This window comes from Oncorhynchus mykiss, chromosome 1 (assembly GCF_013265735.2).
Source record: "Oncorhynchus mykiss isolate Arlee chromosome 1, USDA_OmykA_1.1, whole genome shotgun sequence".
Taxonomy (NCBI): Eukaryota; Metazoa; Chordata; class Actinopteri; order Salmoniformes; family Salmonidae; genus Oncorhynchus; species Oncorhynchus mykiss.
Window position 1 is genome coordinate 5,762,927 of NC_048565.1, and position 12,500 is coordinate 5,775,426.

At 43.2% G+C, this 12,500-nt stretch overlaps 1 protein-coding gene across 12 annotated transcripts in view; it reads left to right on the forward strand.

The window, feature by feature from the left end:
* LOC110526525 (ephrin type-B receptor 3) overlaps window positions 1–4,767 on the forward strand; it is a 103,523-nt gene extending 98,756 nt beyond the window's left edge. For all 12 annotated transcript variants that reach the window (XM_036984367.1, XM_036984422.1, XM_036984452.1 and 9 more), the window contains one exon: window positions 2,800–4,767. In XM_036984367.1, coding sequence (XP_036840262.1) covers window positions 2,800–2,908 — 109 coding nt within the window. In that variant the 3' untranslated portion in view covers window positions 2,909–4,767. The remainder of the gene's footprint in view (window positions 1–2,799) is intronic.
* The last annotated feature ends 7,733 nt before the right edge of the window (window positions 4,768–12,500 follow it).

Genomic DNA, 12,500 nt, shown 5'->3' on the forward strand with positions numbered 1-12,500 from the left:
AGGGCTCCATTCTGGAGCAGACACAAATGAAAGCCTAACAGGAAGGGCGCGATCTTCCTCCCTAGTGCACCTCACGACACTGTCCTCTTCCTCCCTAGTGCACCTCACGACACCACCCCCTTAAAGCAATAAGGACGTATAGTTGACCCAGAATTCGATCGCGTTCGTAAAAGAATGCAACGTTTTGAAACACTTTGCGCTACTAAATGAAAAATGAAACGTGTCTCACTGTACAAGTCCTGGTAATCCCTCCCTCCCTTGTTTCAGTCTGTTTTCTCCCACTTGAGGCCTAATGAACACAACCCTGATTTCAGAGCCAGGTTGGCACGCTATTTATGTAACAGGAAATGTGTGTCAAAGAGGTCACGGAAATGGGGCCAGTTATGATCAAATAAAGGAATTAGGATAATAATGATTAATATATTATCCTCGTTAGGTGGATAATAAAGGGGATGGATTCGGAGGTGATTTGTTTCAATTTGTTAGGCTGACAGGTGTGCTGTACAGTGGCTCTCTCTCCTACCCATAATGGCTAGTAATTCCTCTAATGGTGGTTCATTTATCATCATTTCATCCTCCGTCGTTGAACTGATGAGAACAAAAAAAAAAAACTATTTATTTATGCGAAACTTGCTGCCATGGAATAGTGCTCTATTTTTGAGCCTGTGTGTGTGTGTGTGTGTGTGTGTGTGTGTGTGAGTGAGTGCGCAAAATGGAGAGGACGACGGAAACGTGCAGACAAGCAAAGGGCATAGTGTCTGTGAAAGAGGTGGAATGCGTGCGTGCGTGCGTGTCTTTGTCTGTGTGAGCGGAGAGTACGCAGACAGGCGCTGGGGTCCTCGTGGTTTTGCTAATCGTTCCTCCAGACCGCCGACCGTGGTTTGCTCTCTCTCCTTCGTTATCGGCGTTGGGAAAACAAAACGAAATAGCGGAAAAGAGAGTCCTTGTGTTATTATTCCTAACAATCCGGTACATGAGGCCTTTTGAGTTTAAACCAACATCACTGAGACGATTAGATTACTGACGCCAGCCAAACAGGTGCAGCTTTCTTTCAGAGCAGCCATTCTAAAAAAAAAAACATTCCTTATTAAGTATAATAAATAATTCTGTGTGAGTGTCAGCATTTTCAGATTTCCTCCATTGCATCTCACATTTAGGGAGTGAATGCTCCCTGTCCTCTTTTCAACTACGAAACAGACGATTAGATGTTTTTTCAGAGCTTCCCTGAATGGTCAAAATACCAATTAGTGTGGGGGGGGGGGGGGGCGGATAAATCTGAATTGGGCTGCCTGTCTAAACGCAGCCTGAGAGAAAGAGACAGTTTACTAGACTGTTATTAAGACACGTCAACCTGGGTGACTGATTGATTAAAATTATGGATTGCTGACTGTTCTCTTTGAGTCTTGTCTTTCAAGACTGCTTTGCCATCTAACTAATGATTCACCATGAAATGACCAAGACTGTGAAGACTAAATGATTCACCATGAAATGAGTGGTTGACTCTCTGACAGACTGGTTGACTCGCCGACTGACTGGTTGACTCCCCGACAGACTGGTTGACTCGCCGACTGAGTGGTTGACTTGCCGACTGACTGGTTGACTCGCCGACTGAGTGGTTGACTCGCCGACTGACTGGTTGACTCGCTGACAGATTGGTCGCCGAATGACTAGTTGACTTGCCGACTGACTGGTTGACTCGCTGACAGATTGGTTGACTCGCCGAATGACTAGTTGACTTGCCGACTGACTGGTTGACTCGCCGACTAACTGGTTGACTCGCCGACTAACTGGTTGACTCGCCGACAGAGTGGTTGACTCGCCGACAGACTGGTTGACTTGCCGACAGAGTGGTTGACTCGCTGACAGATTGGTCGCCGAATGACTAGTTGACTTGCCGACAGACTGGTTGACTTGCCGACAGAGTGGTTGACTCGCCGACAGAGTGGTTGACTTGCCGACAGAGTGGTTGACTCGCCGACAGTGGTTGACTCGCCGACAGAGTGGTTGACTTGCCGACAGAGTGGTTGACTTGCCGACAGTGGTTGACTCGCCGACAGAGTGGTTGACTCGCTGACAGATTGGTCGCCGAATGACTAGTTGACTTGCCGACAGACTGGTTGACTTGCCGACAGAGTGGTTGACTCGCCGACAGAGTGGTTGACTTGCCGACAGAGTGGTTGACTCGCCGACAGAGTGGTTGACTCGCCGACAGACTGGTTGACTCGCCGACTGACTGTCTGCTGCGGGAATGATTGATGAAGGACTTCCTCTGCTTGGTTCCTTATTAATAACTGGCTGGCTGGCTGGCTGGATGTCTGGCTGTGGGTCTTACTGGCTGGCTGTCTGGCTGACTGTTTGGCTGTCTGGCTGGCTGGCTGGCTGGTTGTCTGGTAGACAGGTTTTAGTGTTGGCCCACAGTAGTGTTGGCCCACTGTTTAAACATTAACCTCCCCTCCCCATTACCACTGCCCCCCCCCCCCCCCCCCCCCCCTCACCCACCTGCCAGGATATTGAAGTATGTTACACCTGGCCCAGGTATCGGTGCACTGAGGAGTGTCACCATTTTGTTGTCATGATCTTAGGAAGTAATTGTATTAAGTGTACACAGAGACCTGTTAGTCAGCCACTGTTCCCACAGTGTCCAACTGTATGTCCTCTAATGTAAACATTTTGGGAAGCCTATTGGGAAGCCTATGTCTTAATGTTTGATACAGTACATCCTCAAGACTATGATGTATGATTCTATTACTGTTTATGTCTGACCCACCTCTCCCTCTCTCTCTTCTTTACTCCATTCAGAGATCTTCTTCGGATAGGAGTGACATTGGCAGGCCACCAGAAGAAGATTCTAGGCAGCATTCAGGACATGAGACTACAGATGAACCAAACACTGCCTGTCCAGGTCTGAGATGGACCAACCAGAGAGACAGGACAGGAAGGAGAGGGAACTGTGCCAGAGAGAGAGAGAGAGAGAGAGAGAGAGAGAGAGAGAGAGAGAGAGCGAGCCAATGGGAAACCCTAGCTGCCTGACCATCTCAGCCAATCAGATGAAGACAAACCTGGCTTGCAGTGCCTCGAAGGGACTAGACGTTGTTTCTTCTTCTTCTGTCTTCCGCGCCAACGTTTCCTGTTGTGTTCTATGTTATTAGTCCCACGTTTCGACAAGATTTAGCTGAATGATTTTTGTATAAAAAAAAAAAAAATGTTTCTAAAGAGAAGAAAGGGAACCCATAATCCCATGCGTGCCTCACTTGGTCCAGTGTGGGGTGATCGTTTGCATGCGCGCGTGTGTTTTCGTGAGGATGGCTGGGACTCAACCCCTCCACCCAACCCATCTCCTTGTATCCTGAACTTGGTCATCCTCCTGTGAAAACCCATCTCCTTGAACCTTGAACCTTGACCCTAACATCTGTCGGACAGCCCCCCTGACGGACATTAAAGTTGGAAGTGGACGAACACTGTTTGAGTATAAAAATACAGAAAAAAAAGCTGAAAAAGTGAACAAGCGTTCGCACACAAAAAAAATGAAGTGTTTGGACACGATAGATGAAGTCCCTCCCATGCTACAACTTGTTTTAGTGTGTGTGTGTGTGTGTGTGTGTGTGTGTGTGTGTGTGTGTGTTTGTGTTTGTGTGTGTGTGTGTGTGTGTGTGTGTGTGTGTGTGTGTGTGTGTGTGTGTTATTCCCCATCTTCATATTGAAGGTGTACTATTATGCACAAGGCCACTGAGAAGGATGTGGAGGAGAAGTGTAAAGGGTGAAAAATAAGAAGATCACCAGAGGTCAAATGAGAGCATCTGAGATGGCCGCGCTAGTTTGGCCCCAAAAGTCTCCGACCGACCTCTTTCTAAGACGTAGGGGAGAACATTGGCTCATATGCCTCATCAACTGTGTCTGTCCTACTATGATAAATGTTGTCTATTTGTTTTTATCAGCTCTCCATTTACATTTTCTGTTCTATAGTTATTGGGGTTTGTGTTTCAAGATAGTACTTCCTGTTTGGGCTGGTCAGAGTTTAGTACTTCCTGTTTGGGCTGGTCAGAGTTTAGTACTTCCTGTTGGCTGGTCAGAGTTTAGTACTTCCTGTTGGCTGGTCAGAGTTTAGTACTTCCTGTTGGACACTTTGATGTCGGGGAGCTAGGCGAGGACTGTGGCAACATACCTGACCGACCGGCCTTTTGTGTGTGTGTGTGTGTGTGTGTGTGTGTGTGTGTGTGTGTGTGTTTATGAATGCGAGAGTGTAACAAGTTACACACACATAATGTACAATGCAGCTTCAGCTATATCCCCACTGTGGAGAATTAGCGCATGAACTGAACAGTGACAAGGAGCAACAATTATATATCGGAAACAGTTACGCTTTACTCTGTGGAAGAACTGTTAATGTTTTTATTTTTATTTTATTGAAATACAAAATGTTTGGAAATATACACTATATGCATCCACAATAGAGCAGACACACGTAACTTTCTTTTTGCATTTTATCTGGATGTTAAATTAATCCAAAAAACTCGAGTTAAATTTCTCTACTTCCACCCACTGTATTTATTTCTCTCCCCACTTGGACAACAGGCCATTTGAACTGTGGACTTTATTCAAAAGAATGATGAAGAGGAAACAGAAGTTCCAAGAGGATTCAGTAAATGAATTAATGATTATAAAAAAAAAAAAAATGCATATAAAATTGGATATTGTATTTTTGTTGTTGTTCTAAACAGCCTGTACATGTTTTGTAACAAAAATAAGATAAATAACATGAAAACAAAATGGAGTTTGATCAACTGGGAAAGTGTTATTGTGAGATTGATAATTTGATTCCAAGTGAAATGAGCAGATAGAGAGAGACTATTTAGAGGGAGAGCAGATAGAGAGAGACTATTTGGAAAGAGAGCAGATACAGAGAGACTATTTGAAGAGAGCAGATAGAGAGAGACTATTTAGAGAGAGCAGATAGAGACTATTTAGAGAAAGCAGATAGAGAGAGACTATTTAGAGAGAGCAGATAGAGAGAGCAGATAGATAGAGAGAGAGCAGATAGATAGAGAAAGCAGATAGATAGAGAGAGCATATTTATGTAGAGAGAAGATAGAGACAGCAGACAGAGAGAGCAGGGAGCAGAGAGAGAAAGAGCAGATATATAGAGAAAGCAGATAGAGAGCAGATGTAGAGAGAGCAGATGTAGAGAGAGCAGATAGACAGAGAGCAGATGTAGAGAGATGACAGAGTGAGAGAGCAGATAGAGAGAGTGGATAGAGAAATCAGAGAGAGAGCAGATAGAGAGAGCGGATAGAGAAATCAGAGAGAGCAGATAGAGTGCAGATAGAGAGAGAGAGAGAGAGAGCAAGAGATCAGATAGATAGAGAGCAGGTAGAGAGAGCAGATAGATAGAGAGCAGATAGACAGAGAGAGCCTCACTTGCTTTGGCAATGTTAACACATGTTTCCCATGCCAATAAAGCCCTTGAATTTAATTGAATTGAATTGAGAGCAGATGGAGAGAGAGAGCAGCTAGAGAGAGAGCAGCTAGATAGAGAGAGCAGATAGAAGGAGAGAGCAGATGGAGAGAGCAGATAGATAGAGAGCAGATCTAGAGAGAGAGAGAGCAGATAGAGAGAGGGCAGATATATTGAGAGAGCAGATAGAAAGAGAGCAGATCTAGAGAGAGCAAGCTGATAGAGAGAGCAGATTGAGAGAGATAGCATAGCGAGAGAGAGAGCAGAGCGAGAGGGAGAGAGAGAGAGAGCAGATAGAGAGCGAGAGCAGATTGGCCCAAGAGCAGATAGATAGATAGATAGATAGATAGATAGATAGATAGATAGATAGATAGATAGATAGATAGATAGATAGATAGAGCAGATGGAGAGAGAGTGCAGAGAGAGAGAGAGAGAGAGAGAGAGAGAGCAGACAGCGAGGGATTGAAGAGGAATAGAAAAAGAGAGAGAGAGTGAGGAAGGGAGAAGTAGCGAGTAGTTAGGGACAGCTGCAGTTAGACGTTTTGTGCATAGGTTGGAGCATTTCAAAGGGGTTGTAAAACCGTAGTTACCCTATGGTTAGACCATTAGAGGTATACATGCTGCTCTAACAACCTCACTCTCCCTCCAAGTGTATGTTTCTGCGTTTCCTTTCAAATTCTAAAGATGGCCGCCAAGGCTAAAAACATTATTTTAGCTGTATCTTCCCTGCACCTCGATCTTTCATCAACAGGAGTATATTGTGTAGTTCTATGAAGTTGTCACTACTTGTCTTTCATACACCTTTTATCCAAATGAAACTTCAGTAATACCCTAAATGCACCCAACAGACGATGGAGAATTTTCACTGTGTTTGTACATCTCCAAATTGTTCCGTTGTACCAAGCTGTACTTTCACCCCAAGTCCTTCAAAACAGCGCCGTCACCCTACTCACCCTGTACAGCTGTGTGACAGTGACCGTTCTCAATGCAACCTTTAGGTCCTGAGATGGAGGGCCATTAGAGAAACCATTCTTAATTAAAACGATAGGGCCATAAACGGAACTCCGTGTGTGTGCAGCTCGGCGACTGGGCCCTCGTCCACTGCTGTCAGACAAGTGGCCCTTTCAACCTGGTCTCAGGGGGAGACATAACATGCTAAATGTATATCCAGAACACTCTAGTTAGCATGATGTTTCATATTCATTTGTGGATGTTCATCATCTATTACGTTTGATATGTTATGAATTGCAATTAGTTGTTGTTAATGTTCGCTAGGTTGCTAACAATAAAGTCCGCTAGGTGGCTAACAATAAAGTTAGTTAGGCGGCTAACAATAATGTTAGCTAGGTGGCTCACTATAAAGTTAGCTAGGTGGCTAACAATAAAGTTATTTAGGTTGGCTAACATTAGCTAGGCTAGGGGTTAGGATTTAAGATTAGGGTCAGTAGTTGTTTTGAAGGGGAAGGGTTAGCTAACATGCTAAGTAGTTGCAAAGTATCTAAAAAGTAGTAAGTAGTTGCTAATTAGCTAAAATGCTAAATTTGTCCATGATGAGCTTTGCACACGCACCGTTTGCGTTAAGTATCCACCCCAACCAGACCTTACTTTTGTTTTTGCCCCCATTCTGTCTGACGTAATCATACCAAATGTGACATATGATACTAATTTTGGATGTGCCGGATTTCAGTTTACTGTGTTACGAGGTATATATTCTATGAGACCCGGGCTGACCCCTTGGACTCAGCTTGTCAGAGTGATTAAAGCAGCCGGCCAATCTGCCACTCCGAGGCAAACATTCACAGAACAGAGCAGACACATGGCCAGCCGGACTATGATGATTTTGTTTGCATTTCGTGCGCGGGCTGCAATCATTCTGTCGGGACTCTGCCACTCCTGCCTGATTTGTACAGTGCGGGGACAAACAACTTTTGCCTGGAGACAGGAAGAAATCAGGCCGAAATATGGAGCACTTGCTGTAATATATCAGTGTTTTAGTGAGAATGGAGTGGGGTTGAGGACTGAGGGATGGGATGTACCACCTGTATGGGGAGGGGTGGTAATTACAGTGCTACCACCCCCTCCCCCACACACACACACACATTCTCTTCCAGACACTCTGAGCTGTCTGGGGAGGAGTGGATCAATCCAATATGTGAAAAATATTAGCGGTAGTGTTCATGAATCAAGTTTTTACATATTCCTCTTTTTTTATCTTTCCTTTGAACCTTCTCAAAGCTATAAAGGATATTATGCACAGAAAAAAATATCATTATTTTGATTTAATTTTAATCTTAATTTAGCGTAGAGGCACAGTACAATTCTGATAGTGATACCAATAACAATCTCAAAGTTCGTCAGACACAACTTTCCAAAACGTAAAATGTAGATGGAATGCTATCAGAGAGGTGGCTGTGTGTTTTGGGTTTTCAATCAATCAATCAATCAATCCATCAATCAATCAAATGTCTTCTATAAAGCCCCTTTTCACATCAGCAATTGTCGCAAAGTGCTGTAAAGAAACCCAGCATTTCATCTATGTAATGAGCTGTTTCTGACATTTCTGCTTGACCGGGCGAACAGCTCAGACATGAAAACATGAGATGACTCATCGTCATAGTTAAGAACACATTCTTATTTACAATGACAGCCTACCAGGGAACAGTGGGTTAACTGCCATGTTCAGAATGACAGATTTTTACCTTATCAGCTCGAGGATTCAATACAGCAACTTTTCAGTTTCTGGCCCAATGCTCTAACCGCTATGCTACCTGCTCTAACCTCTAGGCTACCTGCTCTGACCACTAGGCTACCTGCTCTAACCACTAGGCTACCTGCTCTAACCACTAGGCTACCTGCTCTAACCACTATGCTACCTGCCACCCCTCTAACCACTAGGCTACCTGCTCTAACCACTTGGCTACCTGCTCTAACCACTAGGCTACCTGATCTAACCACTAGGCTACCTGCTCTAACCACTAGGCTACCTGCTCTAACCACTAGGCTACCTGCCACCCCTCTAACCACTAGGCTACCTGCTCTAACCACTAGGCTATCTGCCACCCCTCTAACCACTAGGCTACCTGCTCTAACCACTAGGCTACTTGCCACCCCTCTAACCACTTGGCTACCTGTCTCTAACCACTTGGCTACCTGTTCTAACCACTAGGCTACCTGCTCTAACCACTAGGCTACCTGCTCTAACCACTATGCTACCTGCCACCCCTCTAACCACTAGGCTACCTGCCACCTCTCTAACCACTAGGCTATCTGCCACCTCTCTAACCACTAGGCTACCTGCCACCCCTCTAACCACTAGGCTACCTGCCACCTCTCTAACCACTAGGCTACCTGCCACCTCTCTAACCACTAGGCTACCTGCCACCTCTCTAACCACTAGGCTACCTGCCACCTCTCTAACCACTAGGCTATCTGCCACCTCTCTAACCACTAGGCTACCTGCCACCCCTCTAACCACTAGGCTACCTGCCATCTCTCTAACCACTAGGCTACCTGCCACCTCTCTAACCACTAGGCTACCTGCCACCCCTCTAACTACTAGGCTACCTGCCACCCCTCTAACCACTAGGCTACCTGCCACCCCTCTAACTACTAGGCTACCTGCCACCCCTCTAACCACTAGGCTACCTGCCACCCCTCTAACCACTAGGCTACCTGCCACCCCTCTAACCACTAGGCTACCTGCCACCCCTCTAACCACTAGGCTACCTGCCACCCCTAGGTTATCTGCTGCCCCATTTGAAAAGTACAAATGGCTAGTATCAATTTTCAATGATGAGTGAGGTACACATGCTAAGTCAGATAATACAATGACTTCGTTGAGATCACTCAGTTTGACAAAAAAATAAACGTATATCCCATAATGCCTAGAGATGCAGCAACACAGGAGATATATCTGAGATCAAGAGAGAATAAAAACCCATACTAGGAATAGCAATCACATAGTCGCTTACCAACATCCCAAACCTAAATATTCCTCCCTATCTCCCCATCCCTCCCCACCCAATCAGCCAACCTCCACCGTTTTAGTGGCAAAAGAACAAGACACAGGTGATGAAAAGGAAACTGAACGGGGGGGGGGGGGGTGGAGGTTGAGCAAAAATCACATGTTTGACATGGTGATTCATGAAAAAAAAAATGGCAGCTCAGAGTTTGATTCATGAGGAAAAAACTTGGTTGAACTATTCGTGAGCTACACATGCTGTGCTCGGTCTTGGGTTCTGCTCCAGGTGGGGGACGAAAAACAAACTGAAGCTGGGCGTGAAGTGATGAGCTTTGATGCAGCAGTAAATGGATTTAAAATTTAAATACAAAAATAAATAAAATAGAAATGTATTGAAAATGTATTTTGTACCCTTTAAGGAGACATTCCTAATAGATGTGTCATACGTACGACCTTACATTGTGACGTATTGTTATCTTATATTCTTGTTGAATCAGATCTTACTGACCTGTATTTCTGCTTAGTGCTGACATGTGAATGGAATGTGTGTGTGTGTGTGTCTGTGTGTGTGTATGTGCTGGTATTATCATGTTCTACTGAACTAATCCAATCAGAAGAGACTATACATTTATTGTAGATCCCCAGTATCTCTCTGTGCCAATCGCCCCCCCCCCCCCCCCCCCCGTTTACACTCCTCCCACTCCTCTAACCCTACCACACTTCAACCAATCCTATGACTTTATACCTCCTCTTTACCTATAGTTTCCTTTTCTTCAGCCGTGTTCTTTCTACATCTGTCACTGTCATGTATACATATATACTTTTTTTAAATTTAAAAATAATAATATGCCTGTGTTCTGGTCACTTTGCAAATCTAAAAGGAGAGGTGAGACGTTTAGGACTTCATTAACATCTATAGTGAAAGGAAAAGGAAGAAAAATATTGAAATTGTTTTGTTCCTCTGCAAGTTTTGACATGTATTTAATGACAAAAAAAAAAAAAAAAAACGAATAGATTTTTTTTTTTAAATGATGCTTTCTTGTAGAAATATTTTTTAAAGACACTTTTTTGCGATTAAATTATTGAAGAAATGTGAGTCTTTTGAGTGATTGTGATTCATTTTTATACACATTTTACATATTCATATACTACTGTATATTTTACAAGTAAGAAACATTTTCACAGGAGTCTTCTTTTTCTCCCACCAAGGCAAATATTTTCAAGGATGTAAGAAAGAAAGTAACGGCCGTTGGTGAAAGAAGGTGAGGACATTTTATTAAATATAACTGAACTCTAGATAACAACGTAACAAAAGGCACAACCGAAACAGCTCCGCCAGGTGCAACACACACTAAACAGAAAATAACTACCCACAAAACCCATGTGGGCAAGAGCTACCTAAGTATGGTTCCCAATCTGAGACAACGACAGACAGCTGTCCCTGATTGAGAACCATACCTGGCCAAAAACAAAGAAATACAAAGACATAGAAAAAAGAACATAGAACGCCCACCCTAGTCACACCCTGGCTTAACCAAAATAGAGAATAAAAAGCCTCTCTATGGCCTCTCTAGGGCGTGACAGAAAGTTTGAGAAATCACAGCTGTATGTGTACAACATAATTTAGACTGAAAAATAATTGTCTGAAAAATATAAATTTGATAAAGAAGTTAACAGCTGCTGAGAACTTGCTTTTTAATTTCCTCTCCGTTTTTTTTAATACTGTCTTTTAATGATCTGTCGAAGGCAGCTCTTTCCAGACATTTTATACAGTATAAACACAATTCTAGCACTTAGTGCTAGGGATTAGCATAAAAACGAACACACGCCCCTGTTCCCAGCCTCAACTTTCTAATCGTCGTTCATGTACAGCATTCTAAACATATTCACCAATTTGTTCTTTCTGTTCCACTTCTATCTATTTTTTATTTTTTGTCATTTTTTTTTTTTTTTTTCGTATTTTCGTTTCAGACAGGTCTAAGCTACATTATTCTCTCTCCTTGAAAAAACAGGCCGAGGACATTAATGTCCAACTGCAGTCTGTTAAATCTGCCGTAGTACTATCGTTCATCTGTCTACTGGATATTGATTCACAGAGTTCATTCACTTTAATGGTCCTTCTGCTACTGACTAGTATTAGCGCGAGGTACAAAATAAAATATAAGGTGCCCATATTAGGACGGCCTCTGTTATAGCAGGACCTTTAATCTCGGCAGGACTTTTTATTTTATTTATTTCACCTTTATTTAACCAGGTAGGCCAGTTGAGAACACCTTTATTTAACCAGGTAGGCCAGTTGAGAACACCTTTATTTAACCAGGTAGGCAAGTTGAGAACACCTTTATTTAACCAGGTAGGCTAGTTGAGAACAAGTTCTCATTTATAACTGCGACCTGGCCAAGATAAAGCAAAGCAGTTCGACACATACAACGACACAGAGTTACACATGGAGTAAAACAAACATACAGTCAATAATACAGTATAAACAAGTCTATATACGATGTGAGCAAATGAGGTGAGATAAGGGAGGTAAAGGCAAAAAAAAGGCCATGGTGGCAAAGTAAATACAATATAGCAAGTAAAACACTGGAATGGTAGATTTGCAATGGGATAATGTGCAAAGTAGAAATAAAAATAATGGGGTGCAAAGGAGCTAAAGAAATAAATAAATAAAATACAGTAGGGAAAGAGGTAGTTGTTTGGGCTAAATTATAGGTGGGCTATGTACAGGTGCAGTAATCTGTGAGCTGCTCTGACAGTTGGTGCTTAAAGCTAGTGAGGGAGATACGTGTTTAATTTATTTATTATTATAATATTTTAACATAGTTCAATAGTTAGTTCTTGTTCTTGACCGGGATCAATTCCTGAATCCACATGAAGTAGAGTATTAAAAAAGGATTTCACTGCGTGGTGGAAGAAATAGGAAGAACGTAGGAGCAACGGTAACATTTTGTAAAAACCCCTCTACACTAGACAGGCACAGCAACTGCATCAGACACACACTTGTCAACTCATTATATCTCTTAATATACTGAACAAAAAATATAAACGCAACATGTCAAGTGTAGGTCCCATGTTTTCACGAGC